At 40.3% G+C, this 25,086-nt stretch overlaps 1 protein-coding gene across 6 annotated transcripts in view; it reads left to right on the top strand.

Annotated features, from left to right (window-relative positions):
* Positions 1–25,086, top strand: part of PTPN14 (protein tyrosine phosphatase non-receptor type 14) — a 110,698-nt gene that overhangs the window by 27,600 nt on the left and 58,012 nt on the right. For 3 of the 6 annotated variants that reach the window (XM_086878656.1, XM_086878653.1, XM_086878659.1), the window contains exons 2-3: positions 11,400–11,725; positions 18,405–18,574. In XM_086878656.1, the coding sequence (XP_086734782.1) occupies positions 11,552–11,725; positions 18,405–18,574 (344 nt within the window). In that variant the 5' untranslated portion in view covers positions 11,400–11,551. The other 3 variants (XM_086878657.1, XM_086878654.1, XM_086878658.1) reach the window with 3 other exon arrangements.

Here is a 25,086-nt window from a genome sequence, read left to right as displayed (position 1 = left end):
GAGACAGGATTACAGGGAGGGCTGTACCATATGAGCTTTCTCCACTTTTTATTTTTGTTTGTTGTTTCTTCTCTTGATTCTCTTTGTGTTAAACTGAGTTTAAGTCTTAAGGGATGCCTTCTCACCTTATACTTCTGTGAGTCCAGTTATGTGATAACAAATAAGATAACCTGATGCATACAGAGAAACTGTTTAATTGTTATTTATTTTACTCCACCTTCTTCTCTTTTGGTGTTTAGGTTTTGTACTTAGAAGAAAATAAACTTACACAGCCTATATATAGTATTTTTCTTTGCCTGCAGAACTTCAATGGCCACTGCAGTGGATCCAGTGGATCAAAGGCCAATTTGTGCCACTTTGATATGAACATGCAGTAAATACACCTACCTGTGGTTATATAGAAGGTGTTTTGATTTAGCGCAAGTTGTGCTTAGATCTAGGCTATTTTAATAAATTGTGCAATTTAAATTTAGAATAACCTTGCTGCTTTTCACTTGAAAACTAAAAGTCAGGCTAACTCCTGTGTTTCGAAGTGAAGTTGCTTGTAAAGAATTGCAAAACAAGAAAATGTTGATGTTCTGTTTTGATGGTTTTTGTCTCTCTCCATTTTAATAAACAAAGTCTTAATTTTAATATACAAAGTCTACTACGAGAGTTACAGAGGTCATGAGCTTACAAGTCAATTTGACCTTTATTGCTCCAATTCTATGCTAAAATGTTAGCATAAAAATGGATTAATCTGAGAAAGAATAGAGATGATTTATTTTAAAGAGGAATTTCTTTTCAGCCCATGACAAAGTAAAACTTTCTGCAAAGCGGTTTTTCTGAAGTGTTTCAAAGCAGCTACTTTCTCTAACAGGGGTGGTTAACAAGGATCAGGCTATAATCTCATTAAAAACTGATAACCTCAGATATGGTTCCAAATAAAGCTATCACCATATGTTAAAGGGTGAGTGTTTTATGCAGACTTATGGTGAAAGGTTGTAAAATGAATGTCAAAGCACTGTTTGGAAAGGTGAAGAAAGAATGGCATGCCACAGCTTTTAGAATTTATCATAGTGGGTTTGTGTATAAAGCTGAAGCACGTATTTTGCACTCCAAAGCTAATACAGATATACTAGCCTTCAGTGCAAAGCTGTTCTCTTGAGTAGAATTTATGACAAATAATATGTTAGAGAAAATAAGCAGCCAGTCTAAACCAGTCTATTATAGCACTGCTGCAGCTAAAAAAGGAAAATTTTACTTTTGTGCAAAGTTGGTACAATTTCTTCCTGTATCAATTTAATTAGCAACACTTTTTGGAATACTAGGGAAGTAAACTCCTGATTTTTCTTTCAAGCTCATTTGAAACCTTTTGAAAAGCAGTAGTGCTGAAGGATTAACGTTGATGTCTGATGGATAGCGTTTGAGGTGTTATAAACTATTAGAAAATATAAAGACATTTGTTGTTCATAGTGTCTCAGTTAATGTGTTCTGTCCAGCACTGTGATTCCCAGGTAATTGTTTTCAAATCGTGTTTATCAATATGATCTGCCAGAGAGATGAAGGAAGAATGTTGGGGGCTGCTCACAGAGAGGGGGTCTTTTGTAGCCTTGTAATTCTGAGATACTGGTCAAAGAAGTCAGCCACTTCAAAGAAGGCTCCCCCCTAGCCTCCCCCTCTTTAGCCATAAATCTTACTTCTAAGTATTTTGACTGTTTCAGTCTAGTGTTTAAGCCCACACAGTGGGCACTGGAAAATAATCCTTTAATACAGAAAGAAAAGTACCATTAGCTCATTTCCGGCAGCTATTCTGTATTTCAGATGAGGTGTTTTGCTGTCGAAACAAATGCAGTTATTCACAGGCTATGGCAGTGTGATTTACATCAAGGCCTATATTCAGTAAAGATAATAGATTTGCTTTCTTCATGCATGTGCCCACAATATAATCCTCCTTTGATACAACTTGAAGGAATTTTTTCAGCATTTCGTAGCATTGATGTTTTAATGCATTAAGTAGTGGAGATGCTTTTTTCCTTGCAAGTTTAAAAGTTCGTGTTACAGTCTTGTATGAAGTATCTACTTATGTAACTAAATATGCCTGGTTGTGGTTTGGGATTGACAGTGTGTATGCTTTTTAAACTTAATTTTTCTTTCTGTCTCCCTCTTCTCTTTTTTCTTCACCCTATCACGCTTGGCTCTCATTGCTTACCTGAGGCCACTTCTCCTCCATTGCATTATCTCTGTTCATTACCTAAAATGTGAATGCGACTAATTGAGCCTCTCCAGGAGAGTAGACCATTGTTTTAAACTTGAAGAAACTGAATAAAGTTTTGTTGTTACTGCAAGTCTGCAGGCACAGGTCTTGCTTCACTTGGTACCAGTCCTGTTACTAACATCAGTGGGAGCATGACTAGATTTTGTTCCTGTAAGGAGAAGGGCAGGATTTGCAGTTTAGAATGGCCACCACATTAACATTTGAGATGTTGCAAATTCAGTGCTTCTTGTTGATCTTTCCCCTCTCTCCCAGTTATACATACTAAGAAAATATTTTCTTTCCTGGTGGGCAAAGGAATCAATATGTTGCAGCCTCCTTATGTGATAAATAAATACCTTTCTGACTTTTGCAAGAGTTGGAGGTAATGTGATATATTTTGGAAATCTGTAGTTAGAACCCAGGATTTCCCAGTTTCTGTTTATTTAAAAGACTTTACAATCTTCCATATATAGATAGGTGTATATATATATTTAAAAAATGAAGAAGAATGGAAGGTTCTACACTACTACCACACTAAGCAGAAATCATAAAAATACATTTGTATAAGCCATTTAAATATCAGAAGAAAGGCAGGAGCAGAAATATCACACCCTACTTAAATGCATAAAACCATATTTTACTGCAGTAGCACACCTTCCCAGCAGGATCTCAGTTAAGAGCAGCATCCTGTGAGTCCAGGTAGGCAGCTTCCAGTCTCTGACACCAGAGACATGTAATGAGCTGCAGGCAGATCTTTCAGTCTCATGAGCTGTGTGGCTATTTGCTTCCTAATCTCCAAGTGCTCTCTTGTAACTGCTCCCCCAAAATCCCAGTACAGATGTGAAGCTACAGCCACCTCTTGAGGATAGATATCTTCTCATTAAAGCAGGACAGGTGATGTTTGGACTTTTGTGTCTTTTTTAAAAAATAAGTTTTTATTGCATTATTTAAAATTATACACCAACTGGCAGCAGTTTGTGATAGAAGATGTTTAACTAGTGAGAATGCTCTGGGGCATATAACTTTACTTCCTATCTGATACTTGGATCTCTTGGAGCTATTGATTCTGCTCTTCACATTATCCTGTGTTCAGAGCTTGTTAGTTTTACTCATGTCTTCCTTTGTAACGTGAGAGAATAATGAAACATGCTGTAAGAAGTTTTTCTGTGGTTTTTTACTGAGAGTATCATTCATTGTTTTTATAATGTTTTTGCATGCCCATCAATCACATTTAGCAGGAAATGTAACCCTTTAAAACTCACTGTAGCTCCAGGAAGTCTGAAGGAGTTGCAAACCTTTAGAAAGCTAACTAACTAGGAGGGAAAGAAAGTAAATGGCGCCAATACTATGTTGCTACTGATTGTAGCTAGTAGGGGTAAAATAAGGACAAAAGGTGAAGAATCCTGCCAAATATTCTCAGGCATTTTTAAGTCACTTGATTATAATGGATTTTAAGTAGTTGACCCTTACAATAATGGTTAGGCTTTCCTGATCTTTGATTGCTAGGAAGAGTTCAGTTAAAATTTAGGCTGCAGGACCTTGTGCCTTTTCTGGCACTTAGAGACCAGTTTTTGTACCAGGTCTAAAAGAAAGATATGCCAAAATACCAGAATGCTGATCTTGGTCTTGCTTCTCTTCTTCTGAATGGCTTGTCCCATGTACAAAATATAGAGATGTTGTAATATTAAATCCTCTTACGCTGTATTTTGGAGTGGGGGGACAAAAAAAAAAAAAAAAAAAAAAAAAAAAAAAGAAAAAAAAAAGAGCACTATTTGAATCAACTGGTTATTTCAAATAAAGCAATTTTGAAGCAATTTTGATTCCAACAGCTTTGTAATACACAAATAATGGGGTCGTTTTCTGGGGAGTTCCTTTGCTTGCTGAGACCAGGAACCTTCCTTGAGCTGTGATTTAACAAACTGCTCTCCTGACCTGACCAACTGCTGTCAATTAAGGCAAAATTGCTCTTATTTTTCCTTCTCTGAGCTGTGTGGTTCTTTTCTTCCCTCTGCCAGATGAGCTACTCACTCTGGGCTCTGCTGTGGGCTATCTAAACTCACTAACCAAGCTGAAAAGGATCATGTTCTCTTACTAAGTTAGGGAGGTGAAGTGGCTAAAACAGGAGGAGGTTCCAGTAGATTTTCAGAGCTGGCACAAGACAAGTTGTAATGTGCTCTGGAATTAAGGGAGGGAGAAGAGATCAGGACCTCTCTCCATTCCTGGCAGAAGGGAGCTTTTAAATGAGATTGCCTCAGGTACAAAACTGCATCCTTGGGCAGGTGCCAGCCAGGCTCTTGGCTGTGTCTAATTTGAGGTCTTGCAATAACATAGCCAAGGTGTGAGAGGGTTGTAAATGGTTAACTGCTGTACCCTGCAGACTTAAACCCTGCCATGACAGAGAGGTGGAGCTGCTGCAGACACCTGGCATGGACAGGCAGCATTTCCTCTTTGGAAGGGAAAAGTACTGGAGTCTGGCATTTTGACTTGGTAGGTTGTTTTTGTTTTATTTTTTAGCTTTAGAACACGAAGGGGTAGTGGTAACTCCACCTTGTTACTGATATGATGTGGACTAAAGCTGATCACAATGGCAATGCAAGTGTCATGTAGATTTGTCACTTTATGCAGATATTATTCCTAACTTGAATGCTTAGACTACCTCAAAAAGCCCTCCATCAGCAACTGCCTTAGAAAGACCACTGAGGTGGGTATTCTGGAGTGATAAGTAAGGAAATAATGGATAAGGTGCTAATTTGCAGTTTGGGAAGTTCACACCTTGTCTTTGATGGGAGCTTTGTTGGTCACAGACTTACTAGAACCTATTGAAATACCTGTTACCTGTGGATCTTGTCACAGAAGAGGACTTAGGCCTTGCTTGACAGATTTGTACCCACAAAACTGCATAGTTCTGTGGATACACAAAAAGGGTGTGTTTACACCAAAAGTGTGCTACTTTAGCAGGGGAGAGATGAGGGAATAACAAATGGTGCATGTACTAATCTCTACATGCTTCAGAATTATTGAGTATATACTCTCTTGGGTACTGCCACAAAGGAGCAGAAAGGGCAGAATTCTAACTGGCTTGAACTGAAGTTGTTATTTTCACTTTATTTAAACCTCTCTAGATGTTTTATTTGGACTACTGAAACCAGAAGCTGACCAAGTTGGATACAGTGAAAACACACAATTTAGATCAAATAAGATCTGTTAAAGCAGTGGTAGATCTGATGGAGAGAGCAAGTTTTCCTGGAAAAGGGAAAGCTGTGATTGGATTGGGAAAGTAAAAGTGCTAACTGAGATGTTTTTTTGATGTTTGGCTGCTGTGTATTGTCTGATGACTCACAGTAGTAGTAACAGTAGCAGTTGTCTTCTGAGTTCAGCGTCCTGGAGAAGCCTTGGCATCTGTTCGTGCGCACGGGTGTGGGATCTCCAGATACTTACAGACTCTAAAAGTTTTGCATAGAATACTGGTTTTAAAAGTCAAATGAAATTGTAATTTGACTCCTTTTCCAGAATGTAGAGGTGAGAGTGTTAATAGTTTTATTACTGTTTGGATTAGGGAAATATTTAAATTCCTGCCTGCAAGAATTTTTAAGGGGATTTAAATGCCTGAGGATGAGGCCTATGTCTCGCCAGGGACTGTATAAACAAGTGGTTGAAGACAGTGGCTGTGCAGCAGAAGACTTGTTATTATGTAAGGGTTAAAACCCCTTTTCATCTGTCCAGAGATGAATTTGACTCCTGAGAGTTTATCAGGCTTTATGGGACTTCTGCCCTTAACTGTGTGGGATACAGACACCTTGTTAGGCACAGAAATGTTCCTTGCTGTCCTCTGCCTGCATGAAACTCTCCCATGAGAGCACTCAAGGGAGAGAAAGCTGTTTCACAGGGAGAGAGATCTCTTCCTCTAGACAACTCAGCTAGATAGAAATGGATTGTGTCAGACCTCGTCTCCCATGCACTGTTATTTTTAATCTTCCCTAAAACTGCAGGCCAGCACACCACTTGCAGCTGCTGTGCCATGCTGCGGTCTCTGCCCAGCCCAGGGTTACATACTTCAGTTAGGTGTGCTGCTGCTCCTGCAGTGCCAGGAATGCTGGAGGGCTGCCAGGCTCTGTTGGTAAATACAGGCTGCAGTTTGACATAATTGCTCTCTTCCTGGAGTTTCAGAAATTACGTACAAAAAGCAAACAAAGTGAAGGAAAGTGTTCTGCTTTAAGTGCATTTCAAATCAGATGATATTTATTCATTTTTTATGGTCCTTTGACTGTAGTACTGTCTGTACCTGTTGTCTGTAATAGAGGAGAGAGTCACGTACTTGGAAATGTCCTGATAGTTATACTTGCCTTAATTATTTATAAGCTTTTCTTCACTTCTGACCTTCAAATAAATTCAAGAAAGCAGGAGAATGCAGAGTGACTGGAGCAGTGCTCTTCACCTCACAAAGCAGCTTCTGCCGTGTGGCCCCATCCTCATGACACACCAAGCAGCTCAGCTTCCCTTGGTCCCTTCAGTTTGTCTTTTAAAAATTTTGCCAGCCCCAGCTGACTTTGGGAGAGCTAAGGAAGAATTTTTTGTATTTCCGGCTTCTTTTGGTTTTAGGTTTGGAAAACATGTAAAATATTATTTCATTTACTTTTTGTGTAGTGGTGGTTTGACCTGGTTTCACTATAATGTCTCATAAAACAAAAAGCCAAGAAAATTACTGGTTTGGAAAAGCACAAATTTTTTTCTGCATCAGGTAATTGAAATTCATAAGGAGAGTTTCTATTCTATGCAGAAGCTAACAAAGTTTTCTTAAAAATCAGAAACAGTTTTATGCTGCATATCACAGTGTTAATCTGACCTAGTTCTTCACGCAGGATTGGCCAGTGAAGGATAGTTGCTAATATCACTAATAGGTAGTTAGCACTAATGGATTAGCCTTTTCCTCCCTAAACCATTATAGCTATGTCATCTTGAAGATGTTTGTTTGGTCCCCAGCATTGTGCTTGCAAGACATCCTTGGTTGTATGAGTTACGCCTTTTTTCCCTCCTAAGTTTTGGCATATGAACAGCAGTATTCTGTGATTGAACACTGGGGGAATGGTACTTCTTGAAACCCCTTCTGTACAGAGAAGGATTTTTTTCAATGAGAAAGGGTGACTCCTCTCTGCCCTTTCAGGATGCAGTGGAGCTGTGGAGGAATCAAATATATTTGGAGAGATGCATACCTCTGTGTCTGCTGCCTTTGCACAGTGTGCTGGTAAAGGCTTCTAGGCAAATAGAGATGTTTCTCGTTGGTCACAAGTAGAGAAAGAGATAGGTAAGAGTGTCTTGAGCTGAGCTGTACGTGGCTTTCTTTAAGCTTTTTGCTAGTGAGGCCTCTTAGGAGAACTTGTGTTGTGCTTGGCATGAGATCGTGGATTAAAGGTTTAGTTTTATTCCGTGTCAAATTTTAAATTTGTTTTCATTCTTTATTCTGTTTTTCCATTTTTGGTCTTCCCCATTCCACGGCCATTGACTTTTCCATATGGCTTTTTCAAGTAAATACCATAAAAGTCCGATTCCAATGTCTGATAGCAAAGGAACTGTCTCATTGTTCAGTTTTTTCTTGGTCCGATGAAGCAGGGGTGTATTAAGTTTTATCAGGAATTCGTAAAGATATTGTATCTCTTTGTCTTCATATTGATGAAACTGCATTTAGGATACTTTTTTTTTTTAGTAGCTGTTTTCTGGGAAATGGTTGAAGGATTTTAAGGTTTTTTGTGTGTTTTGTAGGCCTACAGAGTAGGTGCTTTAAACATAAGGAATTTCCACTTAGCAGAATGTTTAAATTCCAAAGCTTATGCTCTTAAGAACCTTGTTTAATTCAGCATACTTCTTAGAATGAGCTCAATTTGCAGAGAGCAATTGATACACACACACAAAAAAAAGACATTAAGTACCCAAAGGAGCCCAGTGTAATTTCTATTTCAGAAAAATAAATTCTTAATTGAAAATGTCAGTTTAAAAGATGTTGTGTCTCCCTTTCACACCTGAAATACTCTTAATAGAAATCCTTCGTTAACATTAGAACATGTTCATAGTTAGCTGATAAGTTGTTTATAAGCTTGCATTAATTTCACTGCTTTGGTTTTGTTTCAAGTGGAAGTGTGAGTTTGAGGAGGGGAGTGTTGTGAATGCCTGCACAGTTGGGATGACTTTGTTAGGGACATTGCTTCTCCCAGGCAACTTTAAATGAGGAAAGGAGATCTGGTAATGGAATAATCCTTCATTTGGAAGACCAAAACACTTCTGTCTCTCAGTGGCATCTTTTTTTCAGTCATTTGCAAAATAACCATGAGTAAAAATTCATGCTCCTGATGCTTTTAAGATGATGCAAACACTGAAGAACCTAGTTTACCTTTAGGTGCCTGTAAGTGACTGGTCTTTGAGATCTTACTTAGTAACCTTAGCAGACAACCCAGTGAGAAGCTGGTCAGCCGTCAGAATATGTGTAAACAGAAAACTCAGACACTTGCATTGATTTGAGAATGAATAGTTTTTACAGGCTGGGCCAATCTGAACTCTGTTTCTAAGTGATTCCAGCCTTGTCATCCCATTTAATTCTTTAACTGGAAACTAGTTTAAGTGTGACCTTTCATGTGAGAGAGATGTCATTGGGCATTCATGTACGTATTTAAGTTAAATGAAAAAGTAACCCAATCCGTATTACACAAAATGCATCCATTAACACACTTGTGCATCTGCGCCTTGAGAAAAAGGTGCTGGCTGATTGTGCTCAGCAGAACTAAGGGAAAACTCCTGTTCCTTTACTGCTTTTGAAAAGCAAGGGAAATACTGGTCTTGTTTACCTGAGTATATGATACAACTTAGAGCAATTAATGCCCAATCCAATACAGGAGCTGGTGGTTCATTCCAGAGCAGCGTGTTGATGCACACGCCTTCTGGGATGGCTTGTGCAGCTGTAGCTGTACCTGTTCAGCAAGGCCAAACACTTGGGTTTTTTAAACTAACATTGATTTCATCCTTAGGCTACTGCTAACTGTATAATTACTGTACAGAGAATGGTTCATGCTCTGCAAGGAAATGCGTGCAACTAACATTAATGAACAATAAAAGTCTTTTTTTGAAATTGAATTGGCTAGGTAGAACTATCCATGTGTCCAGCTTGAAATAATCTGTGAAGCCAGAGACTGAACAAAAATGCTGTTCTTGATAAGTTGTAGCCCTCCACACCCTTCCCTCTCTGTAATTTCCTTTCATTCTTCCCACTTTTCAGATTCATTAGTTTCAGATAGGTTGCTCAGCAAGGTACTTGGCAAGTAGTTGGCCAGGGGGTAAAGCAGTAGCCTGTCCTGCATGGTTTAGGTCTGCAGCCATTCTCCTGAGCAGTGTTGGACAAGCTGGTGAATGTTTGCTTCAATTCCTTTTCTGTGAGTCTTGGGTAACACGTCTCTGCCTCAGATTGTTGTGAGGATGAGTTTATATGTCTTTGATGGCTCCTGATCTTAGAGCATACAAGGTGTACCTGCACTCTCATGCAATTATGTGAAAACAATACATTATGTCTGTTCCCATGAAAGCTAAAAATGGGAGATTAAGCCACAGCAGCTAATTTGATAGGTTTGTTTGCATTTCAGTCAAGTTGCAGTGCTCCTTCTCAGTCTCTAGGTTTCTCTCTGGTGATGCTGGTAGACTACCAGTCTAGTCACACACCTAACCAGTGGTTTTCTGTTTGTGTGGGGCTTTTTTAAAACTTGTTTTGTTTGTGTTGCTCTAACTCCCTAAGAAATGTCAAGTTATACCGGCTTTGGAAAGTACACTTTGTGTAAAAATGTGATAGTTATTTTTCTAGTGTGATGATAAAACACTGTAGTCAATCGGACAGCTTTTAATAATCTCCATAGCAACTAAATCAGTAAAAATCGGAAATAACTGATTCATGCAGTTCTGTGCCAAGGGATATGTGTGGGCAATGTACTCTCTATTTGAAATGTCACACTCAGCTGATGCATTCAAATGATGCGTACTCTGCTGGCAGTGCCTTCCCTTGCTTCTCTTAAGAAGTAAGGAAGTGGGATCTAGTTTTTCATTTGCAGTACTATTGGTTAAGAGGCAGGGACTCTTAAATGCCACCATTAGTGTTCCTCTAGTTTTTGCTCCAGAATATTCAAACAAAACCAGGAAGACCTGGTAGCAAGTAATTTGCTATTTGCTTCATTCCTCTCAGTACACGGAAAGTGGCATTTTAGAGCTGGTTGTGTCAGTGCCAATGTTTTGTTTTAGTTTAGCTTCAACCTGCCCTGAACTGAACTTTTTTGGTTTGTTTCGCTTTAAGAGCTCTTGCTGCTGAGGATCATAACTTCTTAAATGTCATTACATCTGTATCTCTAGTTCTTCTATCTGCTTTGTGTTTTGGCTCAGCAGTTGCGTATGTCCCTGATAAATTTTAGGAGTACTAGTTAGAAACAGTATCTAGAAGATGTGTTCTCTCCCTCCCACTCGGTGTTGCCCCGGTCTCTGGCAGCCGCGTTCCTGCCGTGTACTCATTCCGCCCAGAAGGGTGGGCTGCGAATTGCTTCGGAGCTGGAAGCCAAGCAAAATGCGAGGCATTGCCTCCGAGGAGGCTCCTCTGAAATGGCTCGGATGCTTCTTGCTTTTCACATGCATATTTTAGGTTTGATTTTTTTTTTTTTTTTTTTTTTTTTTCGGAGGTGCTGAGTGCCCGCATTTCCTGCGGACTGCAGCCAGCTTTTCTTCTTTCAGGATCTCACCTCTTTTCAATGCCTCTATTCCTTAGCTTCTGAAACTGGTTTTCAAAGCTGGCCCGAGGGCATGAAAACTCGAAGATTATGTTATAGACCCCTGTGGTGGGGGTAATGGTGGGAGAGTTAGCACCTCTGGATGAGTGCCCTGTAGAGTTGCTGTTTGTACTGAGCCTCTCAAAGAACGGCTTTGCAATTAAATCCGTGCTTTAAATTCAGCGCCAAAACAGCATTTCGGAAGATTTGTTGTATAAGGTATTCATTTGGGATATGTGCTAAGTGCCTGGCAATCCTGTGCGTTGAGGTGTTTATTTTATGGTTTTAAACGTGACTCTTAAACTTTTTTTTTTTCCCAACCGAACCTCAGGAACATCTTGTTTAACGCTTCCGACTACTTACCCGTGTGTATTTTTCAGGAATCCCTTGGAGCTCGCCCCAGGAATGGACAGCTACCTCCATTTCTGGAGGAGAGTAGTGCCGGCTGAAGAAGCCTTCGAGGCGGGCCGACAAGCGTGCTGATAGCTCTGGGAAGAGCCCGGGGAAGGGGCGACCCTGCAGGCCTCCAGCCATGCCTTTCGGGCTGAAACTGCGACGGACCAGGCGCTACAATGTCCTGAGCAAGAACTGCTTTGTGACCAGGATCCGTCTGCTGGACAGCAACGTGATCGAGTGCACCCTGTCCGTGGAGAGCACGGGGCAGGAGTGCCTGGAAGCTGTCGCTCAGAGGCTGGAATTACGCGAGGTAAGGGTAGCCCGGGAAAGACCATCTGTCACCGGATAATTGGACACATTTTTAGCTCAGGCAGGCTGTGCGTTTGAGTCGCTGGCCAGATATGATCAGCAGCTGGAGCTTGGACAAACACACTGTGATTGCATGAACGCTGACGGCGGAGCGGCACTCGGAGCTCTGGCCTGCGGCTCATCCATCATAGCTTTGAGAGCTCTTTGTAACATGAAGTTTCTTTTCTTAGAAAGCCGTGAGTGTTACTTTTTGAGCTGGGATGCCGAAGGAAAAGTTACAGTAACTTATTTTTAATGTAACCCTGGTTTCACCGGCGCTGATGGCTGAATTATGCAAGTGGGAAGAAGACTGCAGGCTTTTAAACATCCGCCTTCATATAAATACTCTTGTTACTATAAAACTAAAGCAGGCATCAGTAACAACTAACAGTTGTGTTTTTGTAGGAACAGTTGGAGGATGGTGGGTTTTTTTCTTCCTTTCGTTTTATTTAATATTTCACATCTGAAATCCTGAAAAGCTTCTTTTACATCCCTAATGCTTCTGGAAAGGTTGAAGAAACCAGTCTTTATTCAAGAATGAAATCCTTTATTTTCTGCTTCTTGGTGTAGAGTTTAGTGTTCAAGTGCTGAATCCTTTATAGAATCACCTCTCCAATGTTCATGGCACAAATGAACTGACTGACTTTTCTTACCATCTGTGGGCTCCCTATGTGTATACTGCATGCTTCTAGACTTTTGCAAACTATAAGTGGAAACACTACTGCCTGGAAGCTGCTGTGTTATCAGGTGGCTGTCCTGGCTCATACTTTCTATAAGCACATCTGAGAAATTAAAAATCTTGCAGTGTCTTATGCAGTTGCCCTATGGTATTGGGGGCAGCTGGAGGGTAGCATACAAATAACTTCAATATCTGAAAACTAAACAAAAATGACTTTTTATTATTTTTTTATAATGATAAAGAATGGGAGAAGAATCTCAGCCGATGTGTGTGTGTCCAGAATAGGCTGGAGAATGTGCAGGCAGGAACAGGACAGAGGGAATATTGCACAGTGTTTTTCATATTTGGCTGTTTTGCTGGTTTTTTTTTTTTTTTTTTTTTTGTTTGGTTGGGGGTTTTTTTGTTTGTTTGTTTTTGTTTTTCTTTAATATGAATTTTAGTAGAATCATCTCCTTCCTCCCTCTCACTTTACTTTTAGAGATTAAGATTTACCAATAAATAATTTTTTCCTTCTTTTTTCTTTCTATCTCTGGTGATACCCTAGGGTGTCCTTAGGAAAGAACTAACCTCTCTCTTTCCTTCCAATGCAGAAAGCAGTGAAACAAATGAAGTGATTCCCCTCATGTTCCTTATGAGCTTATCTAGTTTGTGCAGCAGAAGGCTGGGGCCTCCTGATTCTCTCTGGAGGTCCACCTGCATTTGCAAACAATAGCTCTGTCAGCGGGTTAGTGTTCTTTTCCACAAAGCATTTTGTGATTTCAGAACGTGTTTTGTTCCACTTTGGAACAAGGCCTGAAGTTCCAAAATTTTCCAGAGAAATGAAATTAGACAGTGGAGTAGCAAAGGAAGCTGTTTTGGTCAGTGTTCAGTTCTGTGGGGGTTTTCTATTGCATTGGGTTTTTTTTTTAATTTTCAAAATTATTTCTGTCATGCAAAAAGAAATATGTCAGCACAAAAAGTTTGTGTTTCAAGATAAAAAAATATTTTAACAACATAGAAGAGAATGCTTTGATGTTGTTGGAACGCATTCCCCTTCTTTCATCACCCTCCCTGATTTTTTTTTCTAAACAAGGTTTTGGCAACGTTGAACTGGTTTTTTAAAGTTCAGATTTCAACAGTGCAGCATTTTTTGACAGAAGTGGGTGTTTTGGGTTTGTTTTTTTTTAGGAGAGAATTACCTACCTCTTTCAACTCTGAGAGGGTCTCCCTGTATCCTCCTTTGTTCCTTGGATGAGGACTAATTTGAGCTAGCAAGCTTGGAGGTGCCTGATGCTGTTCTTTCTTTCAGACCCCAAATTCAGTTCTTCTTCTGCCCCTGTAGTCTTCCTACCACTGTTTATAAGTGTGATGAAGTAATCTGATGACTGTTCCCTTTCCTCTCTAGGTTTACCATAGTTTTGAACTCACTGTCCAGAAAAATTCTACAGAAGGGTCAAAAATATTTTCACAAAGCTCAAGTTTCTACAAGATTTGTGCAACTGGATAGCTGAGTAGAGAAGCCTGTTAAGAATACCAAGGCAAAAATCCTTGCAAGCATTCATATCAGAGAGAGAATTTTAAAATTCCCTGAATACAGCAAAAACTGCAGCTGGCATGTGCCTTTTCTTAGAAATCCTGATTTGTAAACTGTGATGCACAAGTTAGGATAAGCCAACCTTCACTAAATCCCATGTTAACAAAACAGTGCTAAAATCCTGTTTGTCCCCTCCATGCCGTCTCAGGTAGTACCTTGGTTTGGTCTTACGTTCAAATAAATCCCAGATGTACCACAACTTTTACCCCCAAGTTAGGAATGCATCCATGTCTCACACAATCCAATTTCTTAGAAATAAACAAAAAACTGTCCAAACCCTTCCTGCTAAAAAGCAAAACTCTTGGAGATTATGCCTTGTTGTGAGGGACTGTCGATCATACCACACATGACTGAAAAACAGTATCTAATGGATTATGCATATTTCTATTTGATCTCTGGGGAATGCAACTCCCTGCCTGACTGACTCAGAGTTCAGGAATAGGTCAGTAGAAAGTGGAGCCATGTAACTACTGTAAAATCTGGTTTTATCCTTTTCAGTAAAGCTCTTGACAAAGCATCAGGTCTTCTACTTGAACAGTTACTGGTTCCAATAAAATGAGCTCTTATTCCAGCATTATGTAAAAAGTAAAGATGAGAAGAGGGGAGGAAGGGGGAGGAAAGACAAGGTCAAAAGTGTAATTTTATAATCTTGTATGTATGTGCAGTTTATAAAAAAGATTTTTTTTTCCCAATATCATGGCATTTTTCCATTCCACTTCCACACTAAGTGAACCTGCTTGAAGTAGCAGAATAATCTGTATAAATCTTTTGGGAATCTTCATGTTTCCTTCTCCTTTTTGTTCTTTTTAATTCACTTTCTAAAATGTTAAAAAGTTTAAAGGTGGTATGCTGTGATGTATTGTATGTGGGGGAGAGGGCAAGAGGACTGTTTCCAAGGAAAATTATTCTTGTGAGCTAAATTTCACAATGATATGTTCATCACTGTGGTCCTGTAAGCCCCAAACCAGAGCAGGAGGTTGGTGAGCTGAGCACCACAGGCAGATGCTGTCCACTGTGCAGAGATGGCCTTTTGCTGCCTTTCTGACCTTTACTTTAGTGCCCCAGAAGGTGCCCCTTTCTTCTGGGGCACAACTGAAACCTGAGGTTTTGCAGCCAGGTTGTCTCCAAGTGTGGCTTGGTTTGACTAATCTTACAGCAAAGCCAAGATGGGGTTCAGGCAGTGCTTGGACAAAAGACCTTCTATAAGTAACTGGCTGCTGTAAACGGCACCTTCCCCTCTGGTTCAAGTGCCCTGGGATAGCAGGCCTTAGTGTTTTTTGCCTGGAGAAGCTGGAGCTCCATCTCTTTCTCAGGGATAAGTATTTAGTTGGCTTCTTAACCAGATGCTTTAACAAACACTGAGCTGGGATTGATGAACCTTTTAGAATGACATTTGCTGGTTTAGTAATTTTCTGTCATCTCCTGAGGTTGACAATTCTACTTGTTTGGCCAATGTAAAGGCAAGGGTAGTTCTGGACTTGGGAGTATAGGTAAGGCCAAGTCCAAGAAACATATGTTGCCTTCTGAACTGGCAGCTATAATGTCACCTATTTTAAGATTTCCTGGTGCAGTTTTTTTATGTCCAGTGTTCTGACTCACTGTATTTTGACAATCACCTTTTCATTAGTGCACCCAAGTGCTCTGGTTCTTGTTTGCTACTTTAGCAGTGGACCACAGTTCCTGGAAGAGTGTAAACCAATTTCCTTGTACCACATATGGTACAGGGAATGTGTGCATATGGCCTGATATGTGTGCAGTGGGCCTGGTCATGTGTGGTAGGTAAGATAAATTTTAAAACCTCAAGGGTAATATGTTTCACTTCAGAGCCTGACAGCTGTACAGGGAAATCAGAGTGTAGCCAGTGGTTCACTTTGGACAAACAGGCCAGCTTTTGGAATCAACCTAGTTTTGAATCAGCTGCTTATAGATAGAAGTTCCTATATTTTTATAATCTTAACTAATTTTTGGGGTACTTTGTGGACTGGAGAGTATGGCATGACTGGCCTTCAGGAAAGCCAAATGCCTTCTCATAGCATGCTGAAACTTGATGGTCCAGCTGTTTCCAGTCCCACGCTCTTCCGTTCCTTTTGGGAGATTGCTGATATTCCTAGGGGAGAGGGTCTCTTCAGGCATGCATGGTAGTGGCTACAGAAGTCCTCCATTGTGGGTTCTTAAAAAACATGCTACATTTTCAAGTAGTAAAGTTGTTGGCAACAGGGAGCTGATGTTCAGGTAACTCTGTGGCCTGTCTTTCCAAAGTGCGTCTGTGACATGAGCTCTGCTCTGCCATCAGTTCCTGTGCTTCAGCTGCAATAGCTTGATCCTCTCATGGCTGCTTTCCAGGAAAACAGTTGTCTTTTAGTTGTGCAAAATGTGTGCAGCCATGTTTGCTCCACAGTACCTGCTGTAATCTAGAAGCTTCAACACTGTATTTCATTTACTTCTTGTTCCTTGCAATTGCTTCTGGATTGGGTACTTGAAGAGCCTTTCTAATGTAGCAAATCTAAACCTGTGCTGTCTCCCAGCCCCCACTCAAAGGGGAGGGACTGTGCTCATTCCAGGTGTTTAATTGCAATACCTTAATTCCTTGAATAACTCTTTTAGATTTCAGAGTCTGAATCGTCTTCATTTCTAGATGATTTACAAGTACTTCACACTTTGAATTTGGGTTCTAGGTGTTGTGAATGTTTACTTTTTCAAGTAATATGGAAGCTCTGTTTTCACACCTCCACACTGTTTCTTCCTGAGGATGAGCTGCCCTGCAATGATTTCCAAGTGTGTTAAAGGGTTTGCCTTAAGAGGTGGTAAAATCACTGCTTTTTTCTGCCTTCACATTAATTCCTTTTCTCTGCTGCCTCCACTGTCTTGCCCACCTTCATTTTAATCTAATTATTACCATGGTGAACTCATCAGAAAGAACTTTTTATCCACTGGTGACTACAAAGGGAGGGTAGAAATATATCAGGGAACATGTGTGATTTCAGTTTTGTTTAAAGTTTATCCTGTGGGAGATGCTGACTTTTGATTTATTTGTGCCCTAGATATATAGATTGATTGACTGATTTATTGAAGATACCTTTAATTTCTAGGAGGCAATACTGCAAAAGAACACATTTGCTTCACTGTACCAGACTGAGCAGTGCTCAAGCTGTTTGTCAGGCTTAATTGAGGAATCAAGTCAAATTAGTTATCTCCTTAGTTAAATGCTAGTCTGGATGTTGTCCAAAGTTGAAAATGTATGTAATGAGACCCTAAAGTAAGTACACCTGTGCTCCCATTCAGAGTTCTGCATTATTGTCTCTTGCATGCCCTCAGCTATAAAATAGTTGGAGCAGTGTTTCTCTGCTGTTTTTTTGCCATTTGTAGCCATTTAAAATTTTTGGTATTGTATTACTTGTCCTTGGTTGTGTGCTAAGTCATGGTGTGTGCAGTGGTTTTTATAGGAACATCCATACCAGCATGAAACAGGCTGTTCATGGTGGGTTTTGCAAAGTTTAACATCTGCAGTTTGTCTGCTACAATGTTTTTCACTTTTTCTTCAGATCTGTAGTCATAGTACTTGATGTTTAAGTGCTTTTCAATAAAATCCTTCATGATGGATTGGCTCTTCCTTCAGCTGCTTTATTGCCACTTTGTAGCTTTAGTTCTGAGCGCTGTTCTGTGTTAATTCCTCTTCACCAGCAGCAATCCCATGTGGCCCATACAGTAGCTGCTACAGCCATTGAGATTTTCACTGGGTAGGAAACAGCTGAGGTTTCCAACCTGCTATTTTTGTACAGCTGAGAGCAAACAACTTGTGTGTGATATGTACGTTCTAAGTGTATACTTGTCCATCACAAATCACTGGTGAGTGCATAAAAAAAAAAAAGAAGAGTAAACAATTCTGTGTTGGGTAAATGGTTCTAGTATTGGTAGATATATTTTGACATATGCATGTGGGTTTGCATTCTTTTTTTTCCTAGTTGGAAGAGTCTTTGTCCTTTGTGTGCAGTGGGCCTGATCCAAAGTCTCATGAAGCCTTTGCACTTGAATTTAGACTTTGTGTTTACTGTCTGTTCACAAAGCACAGGTGTCTTTTAAGAAAACAAAGACTCAGGCACTTTCTGTAAATCATTTATGTCACCTGTGCCACAATGTCAGGTAGTGCTCTTCAATATGCATATGGGAGAGATGGGAGGAGGCAGATAGTGCACTGTTAAGAATATTGCAATGTTAATTTGTCATTGCCTTCAAAATGTCCTACAAAAAAGGGCCGTAAAAAAGGAATTACTCTGATTTTGCATATGGAAAAATGTACACAATGCCATCTGTTCTTACTTGCGTTTGTGACATTGTGTGAGTGATCTAGCTGGTGAAGGTAAACTGACACTCATCTGTTTCTTTACCTAGACTCATTACTTCGGCCTTTGGTTTCTCAGCAAGAGCCAGCAAGACCGCTGGGTTGAACTGGAAAAGCCTCTGAAGAAGCAGCTGGACAAATTTGCCAATGAGCCTCTGCTTTTCTTTGGGGTAATGTTCTATGTGCCCAGTGTTTCCCGACTGCAGCAGGAGGTAACAAGGTATGTGCTTCCCTCTGTTCACAGTATTGTGATAGAGATGGGAGAGAATGGGACTGTTGTAGAGAGAAACAGTGGCTCTGTTTCTGGCATTCAGTATTTGCTCAGGTATCATCTGGTTATTTCCTTTTCTGATGATTGTCCAAATGGGAAAAACTGGGAGAAGTCACCGCTTGTTATGTCTAATTGGGAAGAAAAAAATAAAAAAGCCATCTCACTGGATGATTGTGCATGACCAACTGCAGGGAAAAAATAGGACCAATAGTTATATTATTAAAAATCTGACATAAATTTTAAAAAGGACCATGATGACCATGGTTTTTCTTCTGTAACTTTCTACTGATGAAAAGAAAGCCTCAGACAAAGGAACTCTTTATGGAGTTTTAGTTTATTATTCTTAAGCCTACGTGCGCTTTGGTGAAAGTGAACTTTGGCATTTTTTTCCCCAGGTTTTGCTCATCCCACTCTTGATTTTCCCTTATGCTTCACAAAAAGATTAAAACTGTTAAGAGGGCATTAGTCCTTTAATTATGATCAGGGCGTACCTTTGCAAACAACTTCAGTGGGAATTACTCTTTTATTCAGAGCCCTGTGCTGCAATTGTAACTATACAACTGTTTTGAGGGGCTATTTTTGTAAACCACATCACTGTGTGGTTTTTTGCACATCTGTGCTGTATTGAAATGTAATAATACAAAGAGAGAGTGAGGAGAAAAAAGCCCACCTCACCTAAAAAGGGGTGGAATTGTTTTCTTTTCAACCAAAATTATTTCATTTATCTAGTCTGAGCAAAGTTGTATCAGCACCACTAAAGGTAAAGCCTGGAATAAGTGGGTGAAGGCTTCAGGGTGGCAGAAAAAAACTTCTGAAAAAAACCTGCTGTTGCTGAAAACTTGGGATTCACCACATGGTCATAATAGCAAGGAAAAGATATATAAGCAGTGAAGAAAGAATGACCTTAATTCTAGAAGGTGTGCAAAATATGAAGCAATTTTTTAATATTGCAGATTGTGTATTTTAAAGGATCTTTATTTGATGCTGAACTGGAGAGCTGGCATAGGTAGGATGTAAGAAGTTGTATCTTGAAATGGCAGCTGTCAAGCTATCCCTTGACTACTGTGTGGGCTGAGTTCTTGCCAAGGAGTGGGATAAAAGCATCATAAAACTTCAATTTCTCTGAAAACAGACCAAACACTGACGCCTGTCTGTATCTGTGTTCCCGCTTTGTACTCTCTGGGAGAGGGAAGCCTCAGTACCTTTTCCTTCAGAATTATTTTAAGGTGCAGACGGAATGTCTGAAATGTTGTGTTGCTCAATTTGTCAGCCCAATCCTGGCCTAGTTGTGTGCAAGGAAGCATTGTAGCTACTTGGATGCTATAATCTCTTCAAGCTGCAGCCTGCAGTGCTGATTGCTCATTCATAGCTCACCTGCAGAGGTATATTTGCTCATTCTGCCCAGGTTGGTAATAACAAAGCATTTCAGTGACAATTGAACTTCACTCTCAATTGGAGTGGATGCTGAATTGTTTTTCTTTCTGAAGTGATTGATACCATAAGCTGCAGAGTCTTGTAAGTGCCTTTTATGTTTCTTTAAAGATGTGTAGCAAAGCCAGCAGTTTACTAGGGGATTTCAGATATAGAATAGCCTGTTAATATTTGTTTGTTTGTTTCATGGAGTGGAATTGCACTGTAGATGGTGTGATGGAAGCAAACCTTCAGCTGTGCAATAGGTAGATTCATGTTTGAGGCAATGGTGGGGACCTGGAGGATTCTTCTGAAACAACTGGCGAAGAAAGGCTGTTTAAAACCTGACTAGATGCACAGATGGATGTGGGCTTATAGGCTTTTTTTTTGGCTCTTGGTAAGTTGATTCAACATTTGTTTTTCTTTTGATACTAGCTGCTTCTAGGATTAGACTTGATCATGATATTATTACATGTGATGTTGAGGTAGGCACTGGACTCGCCCACTCAGTGCCTATGTATTTGACTTATATTTAGGTACAAATGACAAATCTGTCTGAAATGCAGAACTTGTGATGAGACACTTAATCCCCTTCTGGGAGGCTGCAGAACCACTGCAAACAAACCCAACCCCAAAACACAACTACCACTAAAGGCTGAGGAGGCAGTGGTGGTGACAGTACTGCCAGAAGTGAACCTGTCACCTGTGTAACCTTCTCTGAGTGGAAACATCTCCAGCCCTGAGCTTGTCTGGCTGTGTTTGGAGTTGGAGGTGAAACCCATCTCTCAGCAGCAAGCTTTTAGTTAATTGTAGACTCCAGGGCTTCCAGGGTTGATTAATATTCCTTGAAGATGATGAAGTCTTTTGAGAATGCTTCAGCAAACACTGACATAATGCACAAGTATTCGAAAACTAGGGAGTTGGTTTCCTGAGCTGGTTTACTCTGCCTCTGATCTGTAGGATTATAGACTTGATAGCTGGTTATGAGAAATTTGTTGCCAAATTGAATATTCCTTCCTATTTCCAGTGACTGCACCTCCTGTGCCTCACATACTGTCACTGCAAAAAGGGAAAATGATGCAAGTCTTTTAGGCTCTGTTGGTTGTGAGGAGCATTATGTAGGGTGTTGGTCACTGGCTCTGAGATAGTGCTCCTTAATAATTTTATTTGAAAGATCATATAAAAGATCTCTTCAATATGTGAACCATTGGCTGTTGTTTCATGGTTGGGACCAACAGGAAGGATCCTGATTCCAACAGGACAGTATTTCTAAAATTATAACTCCTATACATCTTATCATTACTGCTGGAAGTAGAAAATCCTAATCATGCCTCCAGGCCCCTGGATTTTAACTACCTGCAGGATTTGGTAGTGGTCAGGAGCTCTTTGTGGAATCTCTGGTAACCTCCTGTATTGACAAGCCAAGTGTGGAGGCAGAAGTAAGGGTGAGTAACACTGCTCCGAGCACTGTGTCCCAGAGCTGGACAGACTCAATGGAAACCTGTCCATGTGTGACATGCTGGGAGAGGAGAGGAATAGCAGCATAGTGAGAAATCAGTGCTGTTCCTCACACGATGTCACAGTGTGGGAAGGTCAGATGATTTACTAAAGTGAAATGCAAGCAGAAGTTGCAGAATTGTTGAGGTTGGAAGGTATCTGTGGAGATTGTCTGCTCAAAGCAAGGTTAACTGGAGGAGATTGCTCTAGGACCATTTCCCATTGGGTATGGAATATGTCTATGGAAGGAGAGGTTCCACACTTACTGTGGGAAATCTGTTCAGTCACCCTTGCAGTAAAGAAGGGGGTTGGTGTTTTGAAGGCATGCCATGTATTTAGATTTGTGCCCAAAGACCCCATAATTTCATATTGTGGATTGATGCTGAGTGGGTGAATGGGCTGGCCATTTATTTGGCTATTTAGGACCTATTTATCTGGTTATTGAGGACCTGTAGAGCTGCAGGCACCTATCATGTAAACTCAAGTGCTGCCATATCTTCATATGGGATGCCTGTACTTAATTTGTAAGAGGTGTTTCTGATAATATGAGAGACTGTGGTAAAGAAAATGAAGAGACAAGACTGCCAGAGCAGTTTATTTAGCTCTTAAGCTCTTTGAAGCCAACCTCTGAGACCTGCAAGAAAAATGAGGTGAAGGGTACTCTGGGGAGCACATTAATTGTTTTAGTAGGTCAGATCTGACTCTGGCTTGCAGTTCTTTCCTTCTTTACTATAAAACTGACACTTCCTTAAAGATGAAAATGTTAGTGGTGTAGAGTTTTTTTTCTCTTTGAATGAAGTTAATCCCTGGGAAAGGTAAGACGCACCTGCAGGACATTCTCAGTCTTGTTCAAGTCATGGTTTTAAATGCAAATGCTGGGGCTACTCAGGGTGGTCATGTTTCCTGACCTGTGATGGATGCTTCCCAAGGATGTCCCAGGGAAACAGAAAGCAGACACCAGTTGTAGAGTACCTGTTTTTTTCTTTCTGGTAGTGGCCATGACATAAATATTATTGCTATGCCTTTCAGTGCAGTCGCACTGTATTCTTGGCATTAAGTCTTCTCCTAGGAAAGCTATTTCCCACCCTCTAGACCTCTTATTTCCCTACCCTTTCTACTGTTTCTTTTCTCTTGAATTGAGGCTCCCATCTGTATGTATACCCTGATCTTAATCCTGTCTCTTCCAAGACTGCAGTGACTCCAGCATCTCACTGGCCACTGGTCATGGCATTCTACTGGTCCCCAGTTCCACAGATGTTTTCCATTTTCACAGATTAATTAAAATGCCATGATAATTCCTTAAGTTGTCAGTACTTTTCACCATGTTATTATTTTTAGAATTTGAAAACTTCTAGAAGAATTTGTGATAAACAATTAGAAAACCAAACCAAACAAACAATAATAACAACAAAAAAACCCTCTTCAGACTCCATGGCAGTTAGAGCAGGAGTAATTTGGGTGGGAGTATGGGGATTGGCACATTAGCAAAAAGCATTTTTCATGGAAGGCTACTTAGACAACCTCTTTTTAGTCATCCAGCTGTTCTCAGTGAGCAGCCATCACAGATGGAGATGCTGCACATGCTTTTGGCATATTTAAAGCACCTGGGATCTGCATACTGTCTGATATAAAGCAGTCTTTGTGATGCCCTGTAGAGTAGATATTTGCATAGATTAGACATATAAATCTGCCTTTTATTTTCTGCTAACTCCTCAGAGAAGAGGCATCCTTTCAAGCATTTATTTTAAAAAAAAGTCTTTGTACAGTGTCTAAAGTAAACAAGCTTGCTTTCACTGCGCTCTTGTTCCAAAAACAGAGAACCCACACACTCTTGTGGCTTTCTGAAAATGTGGGTGCGATGCTGCTTTCTGCAAAATTATCAGACAGCCCAAGACCTTTTTCTTTTCTCCCCTTCCCACAGTTTTAAGGGAAAACTGAAGTAACATTTTGCTCCCCACAGTATTTCTTGCTTGGCACATAATGCTGTACCTCCTGAGAAGGAATAAAGATGTGCTTTGGTCTGGTTTTCCTTTTTCTTTCCTGGAAGAAGTTTTCAGTATCTTATGAGGTGCTCTGTACTCAGTAGTATCCAGTGGCTTTTGTGCTATTGCAGAGTGGGACATAATCCTGGGAAGTGAGAGCAGTCCCTCCTAGTGTGGGTGTCCCCATGGAGCTGGGTCCCCGTGGTGCTCTGCATGGTAGGTCTGGCATGCGCGACTCTACAGGGAGAGACATGTTCCAACATCTGCAGTGTGCTGCATTGGGCTTCTGCCCCAAGTTCAGCTGTCAGCTCTGCATTTCCCCAGGAGAACACGCTGTACAGCTTTCCTGTGAAAGGAAACAGTGTTTGGAACAGGATGGCTGCACCTGCGAAGTGTGGGAATGAATGTGTTTGCAGGTGGAAAATTAGAGCCTGTGGCTCCCAGGCCTCTTTTCTGGATGGTCTGTGAAAATTCAGCCTCAAACTTACCTTCTTTTAACTAACTGAATATTTATTTTCCCTGATATTTTGCTACCATACCCTTTTCTTCACTATTTCTTGTAGCTGTTTTTTTGTTTGTCTTTTAAGGAAATATTTCTTCTTCACTGTTCCCAGCCTTTCCCTTTCTTTGTTTTCTACAAGTGTTAGGTGAAGACCTTTAAAACAGAAGTTATTCTAAAGCATAGAGGTACAGACTCCTAGGACTATATGAGTTTTGAAATTATGTGAGAATAAAGTAGAGGGGAAAAATTAGTGTTTGAGTGCTTCATATTTACAAGGAAAAATGTTTTCACAAATCTGTTCTAACAAATACTGGATTTTTTGCCTTCCCCTCAAAAAGTTTATTGTTAGATGTCTTACTTTTAGTCTGATGTGTTTTGTTTTGCTTTTGTTTTTTTTTTTTTTGAAAAAGCTAAAGTTTCACATCCTCCTGTGTAGCTAGCTTTTAATACAAGTCCAACCGGCTGCAGATTTCTACCAGTCACTGCTGTCCTTTCTGCTAGTTACTGCTTCTTACAGTGTGATTTTAATTTCTGTGTTAGGCCTGGATGTCACACAACCTCCTGTGCCAGCCTGGTTTTGTGGCAAGCTCAGTGAAGTGAAACCCTTTTGGCTGTTAAGGATATATCATTTACATGTGACAAGTACATGAGGCTGCTTTGCTTTTCATGGTTGGTCACACCTGCAGCTTGTGTCTGTAGAAGTCTCTGTGTGTACTTTTGAGCTCGTGGTGGTTGGTTTGGCTTCATTGTCCAAAATAATTATTTTGAATATCACACTGTGCTGGAAAAAACAGCACAATGTGTACAATCAGATTTGTTCCAGACATCCTGGACTGTGCTTGCCTGAAGCAAGGACTGTGACTGATTGTGTGGCTGTGCTCATTGCAACACCACAGATAGACCTATAGGATTTTTTTTAAGGCTAATGGTTCTCAAAAATGTACTGACATTTAAGAAATTTTCTATGAAAGTACAGAAAAATAGCATGCAGAACAGGAGGAGAAGAGAGAGGCCTGTTTTATTTCAGTGGATTGGTAAATGAGTGAACTGAGTGATACATGGCTTATAGG

The sequence above is a fragment of the Cyanistes caeruleus genome, chromosome 2 (genome assembly GCF_971803275.1).
Source record: "Cyanistes caeruleus chromosome 2, bCyaCae1.hap1.1, whole genome shotgun sequence".
Classification (NCBI taxonomy): Eukaryota; Metazoa; Chordata; class Aves; order Passeriformes; family Paridae; genus Cyanistes; species Cyanistes caeruleus.
This window is presented reverse-complemented; position numbering and strand designations above follow the sequence as displayed.